Here is a 24,586-nt window from a genome sequence, read left to right on the forward strand (position 1 = left end):
GAAATTTACAATGATTTTCTCGGATCAAAATTTTATCTGTTTTCCAATGAGAAAGCTGCCAGTAAAATGACAAGACGGAATTCACATCGAACCATCGATAAGAAGAAATGTTACCAGATACGAAATAAGAATGATTTTTGCTAACCAAAATGCTAAAATTGTAATAAATTTTGAACAATTTTTGACGAATATATTATTAAATATATTATCAAATATTGTCGGATCTATTTTTCCTAAAACAAAACTACCACTTGCGAAATTTAAACGAAAAGAAGACTTTATCAAATATGAAAACGTTTGAGACAATTTTAAAGACATTGGAATGAAAGTTACCGAATCTGTCAAAGACAACGAAACTCAAATAGTTCGCTGTCAAACGTCAAAGTGACAAGCGAATGGTTGTAAATAAAACAGGAATTGGAAATATTTTCTAATTTGGAAATAAATCTAAACAAATGTAGGCTAACTCATGGAGAACTTTATTAAATATGTGTTTAGTATGTGACGTGACTTATTGACACGTTACATTACCCCCTTTCTATGAAAAAATAAAAAATAGGAACTATTTTTTATGGAAGAAAACAAAAGCTAACTCAAAAATAACCGCTAGACTAGAACTGAACTGCTGAGCTTAGAGTTTATCAAGGAATACTTTGGACGGAATACTAGAGTAAACTTGTAAGAGTAATTATTGTAATTATAGGACATAGAAAAACTAAAGTTGAAAATCCTGTAACTAACTTTAAAACTTGCTATTATTAATGGTTCTACGGTACAAGAGGGAAAGAGTGAGGAACGACCTGCCTCGGCACCACCTATCAACAGTTCAATTCCGCTTCTACATTGATTTTAGGAAAATTGAAATTAAACAAACTTAAATTTAAGGGATGTAAAATGAAAACTAACCATTAACTCGACAAACCCTTGATTGGTTAGGCCGTCAAGCCACCAATCAATTATACTCTACTCGTGCAGATGCAATGCTTTAAGTTAACTAACAATTAGAGACAGTTGAGCCCCAAAGCCACTGTCTGGAATTACTAACATGCGAAAACGAGGTTACCACTAAATTTTATTATTTATGAAGAAACAAAATTTATAGTATACTAAGTTAAGGGAATTATAATACAGTTAGGCACCTCTGCCACTGTCTTATGCTAAGCTGACGTGCTGAACTATTTTAATTTAATTAGAGACTTAAGGTAATACAAAACGAGGAGATAATTAGTACAGTTAGGCACCCACGCCGCTGACTAGTTTCACTTTACATGCCAAAGTAACCTACAGTTAAAGAAGAATTTGCTATTAACTAACAAAGGGGGTAGTGCAGCTAGGCACCATCGCCGCTGACTAATTTGGAAATAAAAGGGAATTTAGAGTGCAGTTAGGTACTGTCACCACTGACTATCGAAAAAGAAAGGAAATGGAATGTGTGTACTTTGACAACTCAATGAAACCGTTTGTGACTGGCACACCACCACCAGCTTTCCTTACACAATGGAAGGAAATGAAATAAAATGTAATGAGTGTACTGAGACAACTCAATGAAACCGTTTGTGACTGGCACACCACCACCAGCTTTCCTTACACAATGGAAGGAAATGAAATAAAATGTAATGAGTGTACTGAGACAACTCAAATAAACCAATTGTGACTGGCACACCACCACCAGCTTTCCTTACACAATGGAAGGAAATGAAATAAAATGTAATGAGTGTACTGAGACAACTCAAATAAACCAATTGTGGCTGGCACAACACCACCAGCTTTCCGCACACAACGGAAGAAAAGGAACTAGCACTAAATAGTGTAGCCTTTTAAGGTGGCGACTGACTAGTAACATTTCGGTGTAATGTATCGTTCGCGGCGATCGTGTTACATTACAGTTACATTACAGCTACGCGGCGAACGCTCGCCCTGAGCGCTCTGTTCGTTTGTGCTCCATTCTGTTTCAAAATGTCGGATATGGAGGTCGCGTGTGCTTCACTTATTGTACTAAGTTATTGCTATCTAAAATACAAGAAGAAAAAAACGAAACGATATTGGATATCTAATTTGTACCAAAGAAGGAACTATGATACGAATATAATGAATATTCTTCGAAACCAAGAGTTTACTGGACAATACAGAAACTTTATTAGAATGTCGTCTACCGATTTCGACCGACTCATTAATTTAATTGGACCGTTAGTGGGCAAGCAAGATACAAGATTGAGAAAAGCTATATCTGTTACAGATAGGCTAGCAGTTACACTACGTTTTTACACTTCTGGAGATTCTTTTACAAGCTTGCAATATCTTTTTAAAATTTCTAGACAGAGAATAGGCTTCATAGTAAAGGAAGTCAGTGAAGCAATAGTGAAAGTATTGAAGAATTGTATAAAGGTAAGCAAACCAACATGTGCTTTAGTTATTTTTTATTTAAAAATGTAATTTGAAAATAGGAAACCAAGACTTACACATTCTATATATCTAATCAATCAAGTCGCCAAATTCTCGCAAGAACCTGGCAGTTTCTTCACTGTTCTCCGGTATTTGAGGTGAAGGTGAGGAATAATTGCGTTGGGATGAAGTGAGGGTGTGAGTATCTGGACGTTGTAATCCAGCAGTATCTTGACTGCACTCCGACATTTGAGGTGAAGGTGACGAATAATTGCGGGCTGAAGTGAGGGTGTGAGTATCTGGGCGTTGTAATCCAGCACTATCTTGACTGCAATCCGACATTTGAGGTGAAGGTGTGGAATCATTGTATTGCTGCGAAGTTGTTGTTCTTGTAGAATGAGTTTGAATTGGTCCAGGTGTAGAAAAATAGCCTTGACGAGTCGAATAACCGTAACCATAGTTGGGTTCATATTGTCCCCGATCAGCATTGAATAAAATATTTGAAATATGGTGTTGTACGTAGTTTCTGGTCTGGTTAGAGTACGATCTCAATTTGTTTGCAATGAAAGCTCCGTAGCTGTCACACTCGTCCAAACTTTTCGAACTTTTCTCGCTTGACGTCTTTTTTAAAATGTCATATGTAGAAGCCATTATTTCCTCGGGATCCATGACTGCTTTTTTCTTTTTTTTAGCGACATGAATCGGTCGCTCGGTATGTGACCCGTTGTCCAAAACTGTATCCACGGTCGCACCACGTTGCTCGCTTTCTTCATCGGGGTTTAACTAAAAAATACATAAAAAAATATTATTATTGTTTGTTGCAGATGCCAACAACACCTGAGGAATGGCAAGGTTTAGTACAACAATATGACACATTATGGAATTTCCCCCATTGCCTGGGCTCTATGGATGGCAAACATGTAATAATACAATCACCGATGAATAGTGGAAGTGATTTTTATAATTATAAAAATTTCTTTAGCGTCGTATTATTTGCTGTAGTTGACGCTAAATACAACTTTGTATATGTAAATGCGGGATGTCAAGGAAGAATATCGGACGGCGGTGTATTTAACAACTCTGAACTTTGTCAAAGAATAAAAAATAAATCGTTAAATATTCCTGAACCCAACCCATTACCTTTGCGAACTCTAGACATCCCATACTATTTCATTAGTGACGAAGCTTTTGCCCTTTCAGAAAATGTAATGAAAGTTTACTCGGGATTCCATGCAAAAGGGTCTATAGAGAGAACATTTAATTACAGACTTAGCAGAGCGAGAAGAGTAGTGGAAAACGTATTTGGTATAGTTTCAGCAGTTTTTCGAGTGTTAAGAAAGCCTATGTTATTAGAACCAAACCACGCCTCTTCAGTAGTAATGGCAATAACGCATCTTCATAACTATCTCAGAAAAAGTGATGAATCCAGTGACATTTACACACCTTCAGGGACATTTGATCATGAAATAGAAGGAGTTGTTAGACCAGGAAATTGGAGAAACGACAGCGAACTTACAAGCCTTTTCGCTTTGGAGAGGCGACCGCGTAGAACAAGTACAACAGCGAAACAAATACGCCACGAAATTGCAGAATACTGTTCACGGGAGGGAGCTTTGAACTGGCAAGAAAGATATACTTAGAAAAACTTACCGTATCATTTGTATTTCGTGGTTTATTTCGGTCCAACACAAATAGTAATGGTTTAAATGCAAACCATGTACTAGTATAGATTTCGTCGGCACCTGAAAAATAAATAATATCATTAGGACACTTTAAAAATAAATACTATAAACAAGCGATTTGAGGCCTTTTTTTATTACCAGGGAGCGTACCTTTCATGCCGATGACATCAAATTGACGTCAGGTTGCATATAGGATGATACAATTTTTTCTGAAATTATCAATCATTCATCATGATACTTATGATGTATGTAACACATATGAATAAACGATTGATGATTAATGATTGATGACTACAATAAGACTAACTGGAATTATCCTACATATTTATATGCAACGTGACGTCAATTTGCTATCATCGGCACGAAAGGTACGCTCCCTGTTTATTACCTACCGCCCGTGGTTCGAATTTAAGTCTTGTCCTTTGCGGTAAGTGAGATTTGCCGCTACCCCGCGGCAAATCTCACTTACCGCCCTGGAGGGTGATTTTTGAGCAAGTGAGTGACTCGATATCACGTTTTTTTGTATGGAAAAAACGTGATATCGAATCACTCACTTGCTCAAAAATCGGGGCCCAGGCCCAGTGACGCGTAAAAAAACATTTTAAACTTACCTTTGCCCGTTCCAGTGCTGTTCTTTATTTTAGCCTTCTCTCTTCTTAGTGAGGCAAGTAAACTGGTAATTTTTTTCTTGGCCTCTTCAACCGTTATATTCATATCCTCGGATAATTCTACCCACGCATCGTTTTTTTTAAACTTATTGAAGTGATCTCCGTGCGTGGGGTCCCACAGTATTTCTTTATCTCTGTATTTGTCAATAAATAATAGAACTTTCTCTTTATCCCATTCCATATTTATTAAAATCCTGTTCCAAAAGCACAATCACGGAAGAAGTGCACTCGCGGCGACTTGCGAACCTGTACTGACTTGTAATGTAACACTCAAAGGGATTCGCGTAAAAACCGACAGCTGAGTGGAGCACGCGGTGCTCGCGTCGAGCGGCTCGGCTCGCTGCACTGACTGTTGTAATGCTCGGGTTGTAACACGTTACATTACACCGAAATGTTACAAGTCAGTCGCCACCTTTAAATGACCAACTTCGCTGAGGAAGTGGTGAGAGTAAAGTCCGAGTCCTTCCTCAGGGATCCAATGAGGGGAGGTAAAAGTCAAATCCGGGAAATATACTTATGCTAAATTTATACTAAACCGATCGGCCATCTAATTTTATAATTTTAATAACTACATTTTACTTGAACGAATAAATTAGGAATTTTTAGAGTTATCATGCGGAGAGATAAACTAAATTACAAAAAAGTTAAGAGAGAAATGGAAAAGGATTTCTAAACTAGAATAGTCCCTTTTCTGAACTCAGGAACTGGTTTGCACAGTTAGACGCCTCTTACGTCACGCTTCTGGCTGCGGTAGGGAAACGTATTCTATAACCCATCCCTACATGGGGACTGGTTTGCACAGTTAGACGCCTCTTACGTCACGCTTCTGGCTGCGGTAGGGAAACGTATTCTACTACCCATCCCTACATGGGGATTTAGAAGGCTGAATGATTCCTTCCTTTAACAACGATTCTACCTCCGCATATAATTCATTTTGTTTCGCAGGACTCAAAGGCCAATAACGCTGCTTTATAGGTTCACTAGTAGTAACTATTTTATGCTCTACCAAATGTGTAAGGCCTAGCCCCTTCTTTTCATACGAAATATCCTCAAATTCGGCTATAACCTTATCTAATTCTTCCCTTTCAGTTGGCGAAAGACGGACCGCCGATGTCACGGAACAAACAGAGGCTGATTTTTTGGACCTAAAAACTATTTGTTTAAGAAATTCTTCTGCTATACCAAAAATTAACCAGAAATCAAATCCAAGAATAATAGAAGGCTCAAAATTAGGGATTACCAAAAAAGGTACCAAATTAGTTACGCCGTCCACTGTAATAGGCAAGTCCATTACCCCCTTCACATCCGAGGCTGTACCGTCAGCGGTACTAGCACTGCCATACAAACGGTTAGGGTCTACAGTGTGTTTTTTTTAAGTGGGACAGTATGGGGAAATCCTAAAGTATAAGAGATACAGGGAAACTGTCTTAGGAAACATTAGGTACTTTTTTGTGAAAAAAAAATTGGTATAGTCAAAATTTTGGTCAAGTGTGAGTTGTCCCTAAAAATGATTAATTTTGATGAAATTTTTTTTTGACGCACATCTACTCAGTTTCATGAGGGGATCATTTTATTGTATGGGAAGAAAAAAATCGGGACAGCAGAAGTTAGGTAAATTTAATAAAATAATTTTACATTAAAGTAAATGTTCAAAGTGGCCTCCCTCTTGTCGAATGCAGGCACGAGCGCGTTTCAGAACACCTCTGGTAGCTTTAGACAAGGCGTTGTGATGTATGTTGTTCAAATGATAATGCACTGCGTCTTTTAACTCTTGTACCGAGTTGTAAGTATCTGCATAAATTCGACCTTTAAGGTACCCCCAAATGAAAAAATCCAACGGTGTTAAATCGGGTGAACGTGGTGGCCATTTAATAGGGCCATTTGTGCCCATCCAGCGATCAAGAAAATGTTCATTTAAAAACTGTTTCGTAGCGATACTATTGTGGGCAGGGGCGCCGTCTTGTTGGTAGATGATATTATTCAAATTATTTAATGGAATTGCCATATCTACTAAATCCACAGCCATGTTTAATATTTCCTGATATTTTTGACTATTCAATGTTCCATGGTAAATTTTAATGGCAAAGATTTTATTATCTAATATTGCACACCAACAATTAAAGGAAAAGCGGACCTGGTTATGGGTTGCCGTAGTTCGGAAGGGGTTTGTACGTGCCCAAAAATGATTATTTTTTCTATTGTACATGCCATTGTTTGAAAAATTGCATTCATCTGTCCAAATAATCCGGCTTGGAAAAGACGGGTTTCTAATCGAGCATGCTACAAACCACTGGCAAAATGCTAATCTCCGGTCAGTGTCTCCTGGAAGCAATGCTTGTACAAGATGACCTTCTATGTAACACTTGTACTTGTAAGCCTTCAATACCTTTCGTACTGTAGATTTATGCACACCGATAGTGTTAGCAGCTTCCCTCAATGAGGCTTTTGGGTAGGCTTCAAAATATCCTAAGATTGCGATAGTTGTAAATTCATTTATTACTGTGGCTCGTCTCTTCCGTTTTAATTTAAAACAGCCTCCCTTTCTTAAATTTTTCACCAGTTTGTCAAAAATTTTGCGGTCCGGTTGATCGCGGTCCGGATAACGTTCCCGATACCACTGTAACGCATTCACAGAGCTACGATAATTTACAAAATACGCTTCAATTAAATCTACTTTATGCGAGTTTGGTAATTCCATGACGAAAACTTAACATAATGTTAACTTTAAACAATGAAATATCAAGTAAAATACTGTTTGTTTCAAGAAGTTCCAAATTTAAAATTTGTTTTTTTTTTTAAATTAGATTTGTAAGGTAAGGCTCGCGTAAGAATATCTTAAAGTATTTTAATCCTTTTTAAACCAAATAAAGTGTTCCAAATTCAAATGTAAAACTGGAATAGGCAATATTTTTTAAATAAAAACCTTGCAGTGGGCAGTGGTTTTCAATTTACACGGGTTGTAAAAATGAAAACGATTTTCTTAAATTTGACTAACTTCTGCTGTCCCGATTTTTTTCTTCCCATACAATAAAATGATCCCCTCATGAAACTGAGTAGATGTGCGTCAAAAAAAAATTTCATCAAAATTAATCATTTTTAGGGACAACTCACACTTGACCAAAATTTTGACTATACCATTTTTTTTTTCACAAAAAAGTACCTAATGTTTCCTAAGACAGTTTCCCTGTATCTCTTATACTTTGGGATTTCCCCATACTGTCCCACTTAAAAAAAACACACTGTATAGTATAACCGGCTTCCAGAAAACGTCGATGTATATTGCAACCGAGAACACAAGTAGACGCACCACTATCCAACAAGCCGGAATGTTCTACCCCGTTCACATGGAAAGTCAAGAAGGGTCTAATGTCATCATCCTTTACAAACAACATAGGCGCTATCCTATGAAGGCCAGAATAAACTCTAATGAAATCTAAACACTTTTGAAGTTCTGACTTAATAACATCCGGGGAGAGGTTTAAACTGGGAATGGAATTGTTATCACGGCCGGCCGAAACACGCCTCACTTCGGAACGAAATGGTGTTCGACCGCCGTCTACTCGTTTTTTGGAGACGCTACTTTCGTCGGTTCAGTTGTGCCCGACTTACATATATCACAGGTTAGGGTGGTGACGTCCCTTTTTTTACACTTAAAGCAAATAGTGCCTCTTATTGTTTTACAATCCCTATAGTGGTGACCATTCTTTTCACATTTCAAACAGGTTAAGGGTTTAACAACGTCTATGGGATTGTATTTTCTAGTAGGCTTGTCCAAATTAGAGTTAGACGTACTTTGATGTTGTGAAGGTACAGTCATGGTATACGCATCAATTTCCTTACTAAGCCGCACAATAACATCCATATCATAAGTGGTTTTACCAACAAAGTGTACCATTAAAGACGGTAACATGTTATGTCTAAATATACCTAACAATACAGTTTCAGTTAATGGGAAGGTGAGTTGCCCATTCATATCCATGAGATCAATAATAAAATCCGAAAGTGACTCTTTAGGTCTCTGCTTACGTGTGCGAAGTTGATACTCAAGCTGATAATCAAAATCATTTTTATCAAACCGGCGTAGTAACGCGAGCTTTAATTCATACCAGGTAGTTACCCGGTGTCGAACAGTACGGAACCATTTCAAAGCAGAGTCTGATAGTAAACACGGAAATGCTCTCACTAAATAAGCCTCATCGATTCTCCGAGCATACTGAAGTTCTTCAACTCGAGTCAGAAACTCACGCACGCAAGTCCTACCATTGTAATTAATTTTACATTTTGTAAGGTCAGGCTGTTTGGTATAAGTATGGTTTATTCTATTGTCCATCAACATAGTCTGGTTAACAGGAGGTAAGTTGAGTGCAGTTGGAAGTCGCTGCGCACTGGTGTCCGTGCTGTTGTGACCAGCATCAGGGTATCCGGAGAGTGTTATTAAATCTCCCTGAGATGGTAAAAATTGGAATTGGTCACCCGCACCACTAATGTGTCGTTCACCGGTAGTCATCGACTCCATTGAAGGACGAGAAACCCCTGGGGCAGTCTCAGGTTCTCGATCCCCATTGACCGACATCTTGAAATTAAATCAAACCGACTACGTGGATGTACAACAAGACAAAGTTCAAAGTTAAAAATCTAAAAGTTCCTCCAAAATAAATCCGAATTTAAAATTTAATTAAAGTTTCTAAGTCGAAAAAAATTTTTTTTTAAACCTTCACAAAAATTTAAACCACCCTGTATAACCAAAGGTCACAGTTGCCAAAATATTCTAAGTTCAAAATTTAATTTAATTTAATTACTATCAATCTCAATTTCAATCTCACCCTGTATATTCTTAAGCGAGTACCACCCTGTATATAAAAAAGTTGTTGACCTGAAGTAGGTATTATACCTAGTCACTAAGTTTATTTTAATTGCAAATGATTAACTATTTTTTATATCACTGTATGTAAAACTTTAGTTTTTAAGTGGAAGATTTTTACAAAACAAGCTGTGGAACACACACAGAAATTCAAGAAAGATAAACACAGTATTAAACAATACAATAAACAATATACCACAGGTGTCTCAAACTTAAATTCAAAGGTACAATATTCTAATGAAAATTAAATTCCCGCTAAGGCAATAAGTTTGAAAAAGCAAGAAAAAGTCAAGTCCCTGTTCGCGACGACAAATATGTAACGTCCCTTATTGGCTAACGCTATCTAAATCTGATTGAGGCTCAGTGAGCGGCCGCCAAGCCACTTTTTCCAACAAATTAATCTGTCTGTACCTCCTGCCTAAAGAAGTTCTTTAAACAACTAAATTATGGAGAGGGTAAAGACCCTACCAGAGTACAAAAAGAAAGAAATTAAGTTTTAACTAAAGGTTCGGGCGCCTGGCAGAAAGCACAGAAACAGATTAAATGACCAGATACCTCGTATGAGCAAAATATACTTTTAATACTAGGGAGGGCTAGGAGAAAAAGAAAACAAACTTATTGCCTTACAACTTATATTGTATGGAAGATGCGGGTTACAATTAGGTTGACAAGATATTGGTTTTGCAGCCCCACAGAAGGTGGTATCTAAATTTAAGCTAAATAATTCTAATAAGGTTTTTGAGACACATTAAATAAAGAAGGGTCACCGACCTGTGGGTGTGCACTACATAATACCCGTTGGAAGCCTTGGGCAGAGGTCCTCACGCGGCACGAGCTCCACTGCGCGGAGACAAGGATCGTAGAGCCCGGAAAGGATGTTATCAGACTTCCCGCAGGTGTAGGCGGTTAGAGCTGTTCCGTCATCGCCGACCCGGGCGAGCACGTGGGGTACGGAGGTTAGAAAAGCATCATGAGCTCACTCGCCGCGATCTCATAGCCGGCGCATAGCGGCGGGAAAATGGAGGAGACGAAGGTTCTTTTTAAAAAAATAAATAAATAAAAGGATTATAAGGGCTAACACGCCCCTTATCTGGAAAAGAAAAATGGCGCGAGTCAGCTAAAGTCGAACCGGAAAATTTAAAAGGAATCGCATTTTCCGAAAGACGATTGTGGAAATTGAGGAAAAACTTACGTTAGCCCTTCATTAGGTTGCCGGGGTTTGCCGTGGCGGCACTATTTTCGCCCCTAATCCATTCCTATAACAAAGGGGAATACCATGTGAAATCTGGCGAGACCGAATTTTCATATAAAATGGAAATACTAATAGAAATCTACATACCTGAGGGGCGGAGGAAACCTCCGGAACAAAACACTGCTGGTATTTCACCAAAATAATGGAAATTTACAATGATTTTCTCGGATCAAAATTTTATCTGTTTTCCAATGAGAAAGCTGCCAGTAAAATGACAAGACGGAATTCACATCGAACCATCGATAAGAAGAAATGTTCCCAGCACAATTCCTATCACCAAATCAAAATTATTCACCGAACATTCTTATCGTGCGTAGTACGTCTTAAAACGTCGTCATTGGCAAAATCCCTCCTGCCAATACACACAAGAGGGGAAAGCCATAAAAAAAAAAAAAAAAAAAAAAAAAAAGAAGAAATGTTACCAGATACGAAATAAGAATGATTTTTGCTAACCAAAATGCTAAAATTGTAATAAATTTTGAACAATTTTTGACGAATATATTATTAAATATATTATCAAATATTGTCGGATCTATTTTTCCTAAAACAAAACTACCACTTGCGAAATTTAAACGAAAAGAAGACTTTATCAAATATGAAAACGTTTGAGACAATTTTAAAGACATTGGAATGAAAGTTACCGAATCTGTCAAAGACAACGAAACTCAAATAGTTCGCTGTCAAACGTCAAAGTGACAAGCGAATGGTTGTAAATAAAACAGGAATTGGAAATATTTTCTAATTTGGAAATAAATCTAAACAAATGTAGGCTAACTCATGGAGAACTTTATTAAATATGTGTTTAGTATGTGACGTGACTTATTGACACGTTACATTACTTAAAACAAGTCCTTTTGATATACACTTTTTTAGATTCACCCCGTGAATGACGTGATTTGACTTTTGATCTAGACTTAAAAGCAGTTTATTCGTCTTCGCCCGGGTGGGCATTTAGTTTCAGCGGAAAAAGGATAATCTCGATGTGAATTGTGTAATTCACTAGGATATATTAAATCTAACTCTAAAATGTAGACAACGGGAGAGTCGGGTTTGATCGAGTCGAGGTGGAATGATGAAATTTCTTCTTCGGATAACCACTTTAAATTGGCGATGGGGAGGTGCTGCATCATTACCATGATGATGAAAAATTTGCACAGACTCTCGTCATATTCACAATGAAAGTAGAGCGCAAAACTACACGATATATGTTGCGCAGCGCAACATTAAATGTGTTTTTAGACTCGCTCTGCTTCCTGCTCTTGGCGAAAGGATCGATTCAAAGTCTTCATAAATTACGAATGGTACTTTATATTTACGGTGGAATTCCTTAAACTTGAGAATTTCTTCACCTTCCCGGGGTAGCACAGGTAATTTTTCTCGACACCCCATTTACGTGTGTAGATTCAATTTGTCAAGGGTATTAAACTTTTGTAAGCATCCATCACAATTTTTTTTTTTTTGTGTTTCCACCTTTTTTCGAGCACATGGATAACAACCGCGACATACTTCTTATGACCGAAAAGTGACAATTTGCGTATTTTCGTGAAAAATTAAATGCACCTATCTCGTGTGAGCGTTCTTTACTATGTGCGACATGCGCAAAGGTACAATTAGAGGCCAATAATCCTGTGTATCATCCACCCCACCCCGTATACGTGCACTCTCACGTTGCTATTATTTTCAAACGTTTTAATGTCTTTCAATTGCGTGGGGAATGTAATAATAAGTGTTAATAATCCTTACACTGCTTATACTTCGACACGCGAAAACCAGTCCTATTTTGAGGCTATAAAATAATTAAAACAATAAAGCTGCGAGCACCGCCCACATGAAGCATGAGTCATCGCTATTTCTCACATTAACGCATGCCTTTTTAGCCTCGATCCAGTCGGGTGGAGGTATGTTCTTTGCAGCTCGCAGCGGTCAAAACTTGTTAATGTTTAGATCTAAAAACATAATTTCTTCCAACGCCCACCCACTGTCATGTTCTTGAAACTCGTTCACCTTAGCTGTAACGGTCTAAAGTACATTGTCGAAGAAGGCTTCTAAGTCCATTGCGACGTCCAACATTTCACAGTAAACGATTTGGTGTCTCGCATAATGTCGTCACCCTTTTCGCTGACAGTGGATTTCATGTAATTCGCCATTACCTCAACGTGCACCTTGATTTTTCTTCTATGTAGGCCTATTCAAATTCCAAAAGTTTCTTGAGTTTACCATCTTTGAGTTTATAAATCCCTCGGGGTCGAGCGTGTATTCAGTGGTAGCTTCAAACCGATAAGTAATAATTCGACACCTAAATGCTGATTGAACCTCATATGCACCCCCCTCGGACGGTTCTCACTCTGATAGCAACTTGTGAGGGGATAAATGTTGCCTCAAATTTTCCGCACGAACATCTTCATTACAATATTTACAGTGATAATTATCCATGACGAATGTACCTACACACTATATAAAATGTAACGCATACTGAATGAAGATAGGTATAGTGTTTGTTAAATTAGTAGTTATGTAACTATGTAACACCTAAACATAAACACCGGCTCGGCAATGCCCTCGCAAACACAATATAACTTCACTTCCACAACAGCACTCGCACAGCCCGCGGCCATCGTACCATTGACAGTGACAGTTACTTTTTTATGGCTTTGCCGCCAACACAAGGACACACGAGACGACGTATGTGCTATTTAAGCTACTCGCATAATCGCATACACTACAATATGTACGAAGGACGCAATTTATTAAACAAAATACATTCGATGAATTGAATGATGACAGCGGTTGCGGTGATGGGGATGGTAGTTAACCTTTTACACACGATACATTTTAGGTTTATTTTGCATCATCACCAATTTACGTTTAAAAAGAGAATGGTACATAACAAGGTCAACTTGTGGGGAAAGTGTGGTCGTAACAAAAACGTGTAATCATTTATTACCATAGACAATTTTCATAATTTAAAAGAACAGCGAAGCGTTAAATAATATGTCGGCGGCTATACGCTTGAGCTCACAATCAACTTGAGTTATGATCGCACAGAATGTCCATGTATAAAAATGCTGGAGTCACAGTTTCGGGTTTCTTCACTTTTAAATGTTTCTTGAAAAAGTTAAAACGATTCTCGTACAATCTCGATGCTCTTACTCAATTGCCTTATCTGCGCGCTCAGTCGCTCACACATGCTATATTTTTTTCAATATTCAACCAGTCGGCGCGTCCAATTAACAGAGCATTTTGTTCATCGTCGTGAAATATCAACTGGGGGCTGGGGGCCCGGTGAGGAGTTGGTGGTGTCGTCGGTTGAAGATAATGTAAATTTGCATAGCTGGGCACCGTTAATCAAATAGTTAACTTCGTTAATAGTTAATCCGCTACATAAAAAGTTAGCTTCGTTAAACGTTAAAGCTTTACATTTCGGAAGAATTAACGCAAGTTAACGTTAATCGTTAATCCGTTAATATGTGTAAAATTGCATTTTTATATCGTTGCGTTAGTGAACTTATAAAACCTGTTGGTTTAGGTTCTGGAAGTTAACAGGCTAGGAACAAAACAAAATACTTGTATAATCCAAATGTGTAATTTAATCGTCGGGCATAAGGTGCATATTCCCCTTCATGAACATTAACATGTTGAAGTTCTCGTCTGAAAGCGAGGCTCGTTTTGGTGTTACAATGTCTTTACCCGTGGAAAACAGACGTTCAACTGCAGCGCTTGAGGGTATAGCAGTATTGTATTTAATGAATAGATTTATCAATATCTGTAGCAGCGAAAGAACTATTAGGTATTGTTTGTCCTTGTCACAGTCTCACATTTTATAGAGTACAATACAGCTTGGCAAAAAAGAGTAGAAATTAAAAAGTGGCAACACTGTAGTATCGTCCCTTTCAAACCAATATATATAGATGGTCAAGCAAATCTTGTCAGTAGAAAAAGGCGGCAAATTTAAAAAATGTGGGCGCGAAGGGTTATCGTCCCATAGAAAATTTGAATTTTGCGCCTTTTTCTACTGACAAGATTTGCTTGACCAAGTTTATAAGAAAACGGGACGCCACTAAAGTGCTGCCACTTTTTAATTTCTACTCTTTTTTGCCAAGCTGTACTTATTATTAAAGTACGGGTGGCAACCCTAACGATAATCTATACATGTCGGTAGGTATGTACTTACAACGTCACTCTGTGTTAGATTGAGATCAGCTGGTTCACTCTTCCAGTTATTAGTAGGTTGTTACGAGCAAGAATTGCAAAAAGTTAAAAGATCCTAACATTTATCTTGTTGAGAAGGTGTTGAAGCGTAAAGGTAATAAAGTTTACGTTAAATGGCTGGGTTTCAACGAAAAATCTTGGATTGATACGAATAATGTAATCAATTGAAATGAATAAATTGTTGAAAATTAATAAAATAAAAAATGTTTCATTTAAAACCCCTCCTTTTTCAGATAAGTAAAAAACAAATGTTGCACACACAAAATATATTTTTATTTATTCTCTTTATTTATTTCTCAACTTAAGTTAGGTTATTTTATAATATGAATATAAAAGTAAAATATAAAAACACTTACAAAACAATAAAAATTAATATAAACACATTATAAAAAACCTAACCTAGGGTGCCGCCAGCAGCGGGGCAAGGCCCAAGCTACCGGTGGTCAGGGCTGCAGAGAGAGGAACCGGCGGACTATCCGCGCCGTGTCCAAGATCACCGCCTTCTGCATCTGACCCTTGATCCAACCACCCAGCGAGAGTCTCTCTAGGTGTTGGTCGAGACTCTTCGCTATGAGACCGTTCGCTGACACAACTATCGGAACAATGATCGTCGAGTCAACATCCCACATGGCGGTAATCTCATGAGCTAAGTCTAGGTACTTGCTGGACTTCTCCTTCTCGGCCTTCACGAGATTCTCATCATGGGGGATGGTGACGTCGGCGAGCACGGCCCGGCGCAGCGATCGGTCTATCAGCACGATGTCAGGCTTATTGGCGACAATAGTCCTGTCAGTGATGATAGATCGATCCCAATAGAGCGTGGCACGACCATTCTCGAGAACAGGTGCAGGTAAGTACTTGTAGTACGGTACTTCGCGGTCCACAAGGCCGTATAGAAGAGCAAGTTGCTGGTGAATAATCCTGGCTACGAGATTATGTCTGTGCAAGTACTTACCGTTAGCAAGATGAGAACAACCGGAAATGATATGCCTGAGTGACTCTCCGGGACGGCGGCATGCCCGACAAATGTCGACCGTACCGTCCTTCAGGATATATTTCCGATAGTTGTTCGTCATCATCACTTCGTCCGCAATTGCACAGGCAAAACCCTCGGTTTCTCCGAAGAGGTCCCCGAATCGTAACCAGTTCACCGACGCGAGCAGGTCCACATCGGGTCCCGTGAGGGCCTTGTAGAACCGCCCGTGTAGCACCTTATTCTCCCATGCCGCCTTGCGATCCGCAGTACTTAGTACCACAGGTTTGCGCCAGTTCTCGTTTGCCAAGGAGAGCGGCGTGAGGTTCCTGTCTACTGCCACCACATCACGATGCATCCCACACTCGTTGTTAAGGAAATAATTTCTGAGATTGTACACCTCGCGGTTGTGGAGATCCTTGGCGTTTAGGAAGCCTCGGCCTCCACACTTCCGTGGGATGTACAATCTCATAACTGACGAGCGTGGGTGTAGCATGCGATGTGTGGTGAGCAGTGATCGGACCCTCCGATCCAGGGCGTCCAGCTCGGTCTGAGTCCACCTTAGTATGCCAAAGGAGTATGTGAGTATGTATTATTTATTATTAGGTCCTTACCTATGAAATTGGCGTTTTTGTTCATAGATATAAGTCTGATCCTAGTTTTTTTTTTTTTACAAAAGTACATACACAATTACAATAAAACTACAGTGCACTCAATAAACAACGATTTTACATACAATTAATTGTTATTTTTTATTGTTAAGTGTTCAGAATTAAGCCTTGAAAATAGGTCTTTTCATGTGCTGTCGGTTCGAGTATTAAAATTACTTATATTTTTCTAATGGTACCAATTTTCAAGAAATGGAGATATTGAAAACATACCTTAAAGGTGTCAAAAATTACTGGAAAAATTTTGTTTGGTTTGAATTAGCCATCAAAAAAATATCCGCAAAATTAATTGTATGGAAATTCGTGTTTCGTTGAAATTCTCCGAACAAAACGCCAATTTCATAGGTAATGACCTAATATTATTACACACACAATTACATTACATTATAATATTTATAATTATTAAATAGTAACATTGATCACCGTGCTTTTGTTATTGTTTTTGATACACAGAAAAGAAAATTCGCAAAAGGGCTTAAATTAAACAATACTTCGCTAAGCTGTAAAATCGCAATATGCCTTACATTTCTAACTGATCACCCACAGCGATCATGAGACATTCGCAAAATGTATGCGACCACTGTGGGGTTACCACGCACTTCGAAAACTCTCACTGGCATGTCCTCCAATATCTCCTTAAATCCAACTCAATTTACATTCTTGTCCCCCAGGTGCTCCTCGATAAAATATGTCATTCCCCTCCACATTTCGTGGAGTGCATAAAAATCTTCAGTTATGAAATGAATTGAGAGGGCTCTCAAAATCATTGTTAGTATCATCGTTAATGAATGAGTATAGGGCCAACTCATTCTTCCATAACGCTAATAGTTTGCAGTTGTTGATTGTAAAGCCTGACAACAGTTTATTTAACCCTGAGATAGTGTCGCTGCAAACAGCTTACGTATGGCAATAATGTGCGTACGTCATGTATAGTCGGGGTAGTGGGCATTGGCTTCATATAATGTCAGAAACATTGCTTACAGAGAATTCGGTTCTTTCAATTTACCTATTCGTCAAAATCTGATTCTAAATATTCAATATTAATATATTCTTCGTTTTCTGACTCTGACGAAGTCTGATTTTCATCAGATGTTGTGTCGCTTTCAGGACCACCAACCTCGATTATAAAACGTTCAGTCTCCAATTTAATTATAGGATTTTTATCGTCGATCTACATAAACCTGAACCTTACCTGAACCTGAACCTTAAATGAAATATTAAAGTTTAAACCAAACAACTAACCAGTTCAATAAAACCGCGCTATAAAATGTCAATACCGGTCATGTCAACAACCAACTTCAAAACGTTGTTTATTTGAATGCTATGTAATCCTACGTCTTTTGTAAGTTGTAAGTATTTGATTGCATTCACTACAATTTTTTCGCATCTTTGGTTTTTTTAGGGTTCCGTACCTCAAAAGGAAAAAAACGGAACCCTTATAGGATCACTCGTGCGTCTGTCTGTCTGTCTGTCCGTCTGTCACAGCCGATTTTCTCCGGAACTACTGGACCAATCAAGTTGAAATTTGGTACACATATGTAAGTTTGTGACCCAAATACGGACATGTAACGTAAACAAATGAATTTTAAACATGGGGGCCACTTTTGGGGGGTAAATGAAAAAATGAAAAAATTTAATTTTTCAAACTATATCATGTTACATATCAAATGAAAGAGCTTATTGCATTTGTAAGCTATTGTAAGGATCTCGAATATATTTTTTTTATAATTTTCGAATAAACAGTTTAGAAGTTATTCAAGAAAATAGGCAAAAAATGACCATCCCCCCCCCCCCCCCCCCCCTTATCTCCGAAACTACTAAGTCTTAAATTTTTTTTTAAATACATAAAATAGGTCTATACCTATAGATGACAGGAAAACCTATTAGAAATGTACAGTCAAGCGTGAGTCGGACTTAATTACAGTTTTTGATCCGACCCCTACGGATTTTTTAATGAGATTTCACTCACGTTTCACATAAAAAATACATTGTTAACAGTGCCGGATTACTTAGAGTAGTAGTTTTCTTAGAGTAATTGGTGATAATTTTCTGATACGATAATCATTTTAAATATTTAACGGTCTTACCTACTTACGAGTAATTGTAAGGTCAAATTAAAAATAATGTTTAAAAAAATATGTTAAATTGAGAGCTAGCTCAAAGTTTTTTGTACTCGTCGACTTTAGTGGTTGAATTAATAAAGACTTTGTAACCAATAAGCAAAACAAGCACGTGCTTACGGCTCCACGTTCAGGGGGGGCACCAAAATGCCAGGTTGAAAAAGGTGAACAAATTTTAAAATTAGGGACAGACACATCGTTTTTACCACACGATTTTTTTAGCTGTCCAAAAGCTAATTTGCAAAAATAATGGCGCGTAATTCTTTGGGAAACAATCGGTAGCAGTAGAAGAGTCGTGATTACATGCATAGATTCGATTTCAACCCACTCTTTTGCGGTTCGGCGTTAGGTCTTATGCGAGGCCTTCTGCCTTACGGCAAAGTTGATCTTCTGCCTTAATTACACTTCGGCGTGGATCCAAATCCAAGCTTTCCTCTTTCGCAGCTGGGTCTACTGCCTTTCTCACACTTCGCCAATTCAATTCCAAGCTCTCTGCTTTCTTGCATATTTTATGCATGAAAACAACCTCGCTGAGACCCTTAAATATCGAGCCCTATGCGAAGCTAGGCTGATAGAAAACTGTCCCATCCCTTCTCTGTATGAAATCCTGGATTCGCGCCTGGATGGGACTATAACTAAAATTGCGTTTTTATATCGAAAAATTTTCGCGCTCGCTTCGCTCGCGTTTTCAATAACTTTATAAGGTATGATAAAGGTGACATTCGGGTGGCGACTGCAACAACATTACTCTGTTGCAACGTTACTGCTGCAGCACTGTCAACTTCCGTGATAAAATGATGTGACTGATTTCCATACTAAAAGTAAAAATGTACAACTGTCTATCATATTGCGTTTTTATATCGAAAAATTTCCGCGCTCGCTTCGCTCGCGTTTCTATTACTTTCTAAGCTATGATAAAGGTGACATTCGGGTGGCGACTGCAACAGCATTAGGTACTCTGTTGCAACATTACTGCTGCGGCACTGTCAATTTTCGTGATAAAATGATGTGACTGATTTCCATTCTCAGCTGTAATGCGGCAATGAACTTCTCTCAATTTACCAAAAAATCAATGTAATCTTGATGACCCTAGGGAGAGGGGGCACCTAGAAATGCTTAGGGCATCAAAATATCTTAATCCGGCACTGATTGTTAAAAATTGTGTAATATACGGAACCCTTGGAACGCGAGTCCGACTCGCACTTGGCCGGTTTTTTTTGGTATTTTTGTAATAAAACCGTTTATATTTGAATATATTCGTAGATATTTTCCGTTTGTTTACATCGGTGACATTCGATGACATCCAACGTTCGTTGTCAAAGAGTACTTGTTGGCAGTAAAAGAAATTAGTACCATTGAAAATCCGCAGAATGGCGAGGGTCAAATAAACTGTTGTCAGGCTTTAGTTATAAAATCATGTCGGACACCGATTCGGGTAAATTTTTTGGATGCGTAAATGAGCGCGGAGGACATGGTTTTTAAACTGAGTGTGCTATCAAAATCGTTGAAGACATTTCTTGGTCTAATACACAACACAAATGTTACATGACGATCTCCCCAAAGCATATCGGTCCGATCTTATTAACATTTGAGTAGGTTGGGATGGGGTTGCTGCTGACGTCGGTGTTGGCGGCGGTGGTGAGCATGAGGGTGGTGGTAACGATTGGATTGAAGGTCTCCTGAATGTCACTCTTCCGTGGTCACGTCCTATAATGAATAAATTGTTGAAAATTAATAAAATAAAACATCTTTCATTTAAAACCCCTCCTTTTTCAGATAAGTAAAAAACAAATGTTACACACACAAAATATATTTTTATTTATTATTATTACACACACAATTATATTACATTATAATATTTATAATTATTAAATAGTAACATTGATCACCATGCTTTTCTTATTGTTTTTGTTACACAGAAAAGAAAATTCGCAAAAGTGCTTAAATTAAAAAATACTTCGCTAAGCTGTAAAATCGCAATATGCCTTACATTTCTAAGTAATCACCCACAGCGATCATAAGACATTCGCAAAATGTATGCGACCACTGTGGGGTATAATTACCACGCACTTCGAAAACTCTCACTGGCATGTCCTCCAATATCTCCTTAAATCCAACCCACTTTACATTCTTGTCCTCCACGTGCTCCTCGATAAAATCTATCATTCCTCTCCACATTTCGTGGAGTGAATAAAAATCTTCAGTTTTGAAATGAATTGTGAGGGCTCTCAAAATCATTGTTAGTTTCATCGTTAATGAATGAGTATAGGGCCAACTCATTCTTCCATAACGCTAACAGTTTGCAGTTGTACCCGTTAAGATTGTGGAAAATAACAGGAAAAAAATTTGGGAAGAATTTACTCGAGATTACAGTCATTGTGCGCTTTATCGCGTATTCGCCCCGTCAGGTTTACAATGATCAATGACACAATAACCTTCTAAGGGCTCTTCACAAATATGACACACGTTCGAGTCTTGTTATCAGTCATCGTCTCCATAGCGATTGGAACATTTTTTTGAGAATTTTCAATATATTTCGAGCGTGTTTGTACAGTTGTCTCACAAACATTTTTACACAATTTTTCCCTCGGTATGAGAAAAATTTGCACAAACTCTCGTCATATTCATAATGAACGTAGAACGCCAAACTACACGGTATATTTTGCGCAACATTTAATGTGTTTTAGACTCACTCTGTTTCCTGCTCATTGGTGAAAGGATCGACTCAAAATCTGCATAAATCACGAATGGTACTTTATGTTTACGGTCGAATTCCTTAAACTTGAGAATTTTTTCACCTTCCCGGGGTAGCACAGGTAATTTTTCTCCACACCACATGTGTGTAGATTCAATTTGTCAAGGGTAACCTAACCTCTTTTCTTTTTTTTCTTCAAAGAATGACCTAACCTAATTAAATGGGATTCTTCCCGTTTGCATTTTTTATATATTTTTTGTAATATTTTCCATAAGAAGCCTTTTCTATTGCCACATGTTAATGTGTACAAGTTATTTACTTGTATGTTTTTTACTTTACCTTTATTTACTATCTTTACCGGTTTATTGTGTGTGTTATGTGTACTTTTACAGTTCTCTACTTACCCTTAGTTTTTTTTTCTCTTTCTACTGTTGTTAATTCTTCCGTTGCTTTCATGTCTCTTCTTTTCTCTGTTTTATTACCTGTTTCCTTTGTTGCATATGTTATGTGTAATGTGGGTACAATTTTCAACTTACCCTTTTTTTATCTTTTATTTTCGTTAATGTTTTCGCTGCTTTTATTTCTTTTTGTTTTATTACCTACCTGTCTCGCTTTTCGGCCGCCTTCAAATGTGCGCAAGTTCAATTGTGTTTGTATTTGTGTTTTATTCGTTTAAATTATTTTTATTACAGCTAAAATAAAAGTTTAAATATTGCCAGTCCATGTTATGTATTTAATGGACTTAAATATCTATTTACTGGATTCTTTTGTTATTAATGAATGTACTCTCAAAAAGAGTTTTTATTTATACTTTCGCCGAAATATTGCAGCCTGTTACGTTCGTGACAATTTTTCAGTGTTCAATATTTCGGTGTGTTAGGTGGGGAAGTGGTGAAACAAAACGACTATATGCACTTAACCTACGTTTATTTTTTTTGTATTTTTTATAATTTTTTCACTTAACCTAAGTCACTTAACCTAAGATTCTTAATTACGTTTAATTATCATTTTTTTTTTTTTGCTTTTTACAATTTTAATTTTTTATTTTTTATTTTTCATCCCTCTTGTCAACTACTACTACTTAGTGTACAGGAGTCGTTCATATACATTCTACACACTATTCCCTTATGATAGCTTAAATATATCTAGTCAACGTTAGTGTACGTAGCGAACCTTAATTTATATAGACGAACGGAGTGATAATGCCATAAGTTCGAAATATCAACGTCGTGCAAACAAACAGACAGTAATATATATTCGAGTAATAAGATAAATCGAGTGAGTGTGTTAATTAAATGTTAAGTAAAGTCCGGATAAAAAAAAACAACGGGTTGCACTCCGGGAGTGCCGACAGAAGTGACAACTCAATAACTAGTCCAAAATGTTTGCAGCACTATGTATAATTGACCCATCCTCCTTTCTATTGAAAAACTTTAGTTCCGAAATTGCTGGCCAGTGAACTTAAATTTGTAGCGTTAATTGTTTAAAATTCGAATAGAAATTGTAAAGTTACCTTGCAGACCACGCATCTAAATATATTTGGTCATGATATTTTGAGTTTTATTCACCAGTACTAGAGTTCACTTTTATTAGCGATTTCATCAAGATGAGACTTTATTGAATTATATTGGAGTGATATAAAGTTAGAATGTAACTGTGAGATCCTCGTATTTCAGCCCGTAGAAGATTAGAACATTGAGCTTTATTGCTTAATATAAAAGTCCAGTTTTAAATAATTGACCTGATTATGATACGTTATGACTAAAGTTCTTTGGTGAATAACATTGTCCGTCACACATGACATAAGTCACGCAAATAATCGCCCTGCGCCGCCTACATGAAACAGCCGGCTCAGGCATACATTTTCGCCGTGCGGTAGAAAGAGAGGAGAGACGCCTTCGCGTTACGCGTTACGCTGTCCCGAGTTTATCATTTTTTGCCCACCTCAAAAATTGCTCAGCGCCGCTAAAGAAGTTTTCACCCCAAAAAAATTATCAGTTATGTATCTACGACGACCGTCATACTATCATATTATAAGTTTTCCACAGAGACTCCCAGACGAATATAGAGCAATTAATATACTCGCGTATCGGTTTATTAAAGTCATATTGAATTGTTCTTTCGTCAATCGCGTCCTGGGCACCGCTTGTTTGTACATATGTCCCCAGATTGTGGTTAGCAGCACTGTATAGACAGCAACTCTCAACAACCGTTCGTTCTTTATATTTGATGTCAGTGTCCATCTTGGTGCCGGCCGCCAATAATTTCCACTGCTCAAATTGATTGTTTGTCAAGCGACATTCGTCCATAAAACAAGCATTAGTGTTGCAGACTATGGAAAAATTGAATGGACTATTCGGAGTGAGCCCCGTCAGACGACACGTGTTGTAATGCAAGTCGTGAACGGGTGCTGTTTGTGGAGACTTGGTCTGTTTAAGCTAACACAAGCTATTATACTTAGTAACTTTATTTTTATTAATTAATTACAGTGAGACGCCTCATTCTGCTCTCGTATGTTTCTTTTCTCTTAATGAATGTATTAATTATACAGGATATTGACTCTTGGAGACCCTATACATCTCTAAGGATAACTTGATAAACTATATAATCTTATAGTTCTGACACCTAGAGACATTTACACCTCTAAATATTATAGATTTTTTTTTGTGTTTTGTATCTGTATTTTTTATGTAATTCGACATTAAGAGACCATATACATCTCTTAGTAATTGTAATACGTTAGATTGAATTGTTAGTTTTATTTTATAAAATTGTTGATGTTATTATTTTTCCTTGTATGTAAATTCAATGATGACGTGTAAAAGTGCCCTTGTGGCCTATTTGCTGAATAAATGTTGATGTTTGAGTCTACCAACGATTCCATCAACATTGTCTTTCCAGTCGTTGGGGGTCCGTGGAAAAACAAGTTTTTTTTTTGCCCGTATTTCTGATTAAATGATTAAATGTATCCAGCTCAAAACGCGACACGCTAATCTCGTTTGATTGTAAAAGTTTGATTAATTATTCACGAATCGTTTCAACAATACTGGTATTTCCACACTCTGGATCGTTTAAC

General features: G+C 37.6%; 1 protein-coding gene and 1 long non-coding RNA gene across 2 annotated transcripts in view; one reads left to right on the top strand and one right to left on the bottom strand.

The window, feature by feature from the left end:
• Positions 1-2,266: 2,266 nt before the first annotated feature.
• LOC134794979 (uncharacterized) lies at positions 2,267-4,181 on the top strand. Its single transcript, XR_010144738.1, has 2 exons — positions 2,267-2,385; positions 3,207-4,181. It is a non-coding gene; the product is annotated as an uncharacterized LOC134794979 (long non-coding RNA).
• The window catches only part of LOC134794924 (uncharacterized), a 157,780-nt gene continuing 135,596 nt past the window's right edge, over positions 2,403-24,586 (bottom strand). The window contains exons 2-4 of the mRNA XM_063766781.1: positions 4,676-5,144; positions 4,033-4,124; positions 2,403-3,165 (exon numbers count right to left, since the gene is read on the bottom strand). Coding sequence (XP_063622851.1) covers positions 2,473-3,165; positions 4,033-4,124; positions 4,676-4,913 — 1,023 coding nt within the window. The 5' untranslated portion in view covers positions 4,914-5,144 and the 3' untranslated portion in view covers positions 2,403-2,472. The remainder of the gene's footprint in view (positions 3,166-4,032; positions 4,125-4,675; positions 5,145-24,586) is intronic.

Source organism: Cydia splendana, chromosome 11 (genome assembly GCF_910591565.1).
Source record: "Cydia splendana chromosome 11, ilCydSple1.2, whole genome shotgun sequence".
In the NCBI taxonomy this organism is placed as follows: domain Eukaryota; kingdom Metazoa; phylum Arthropoda; class Insecta; order Lepidoptera; family Tortricidae; genus Cydia; species Cydia splendana.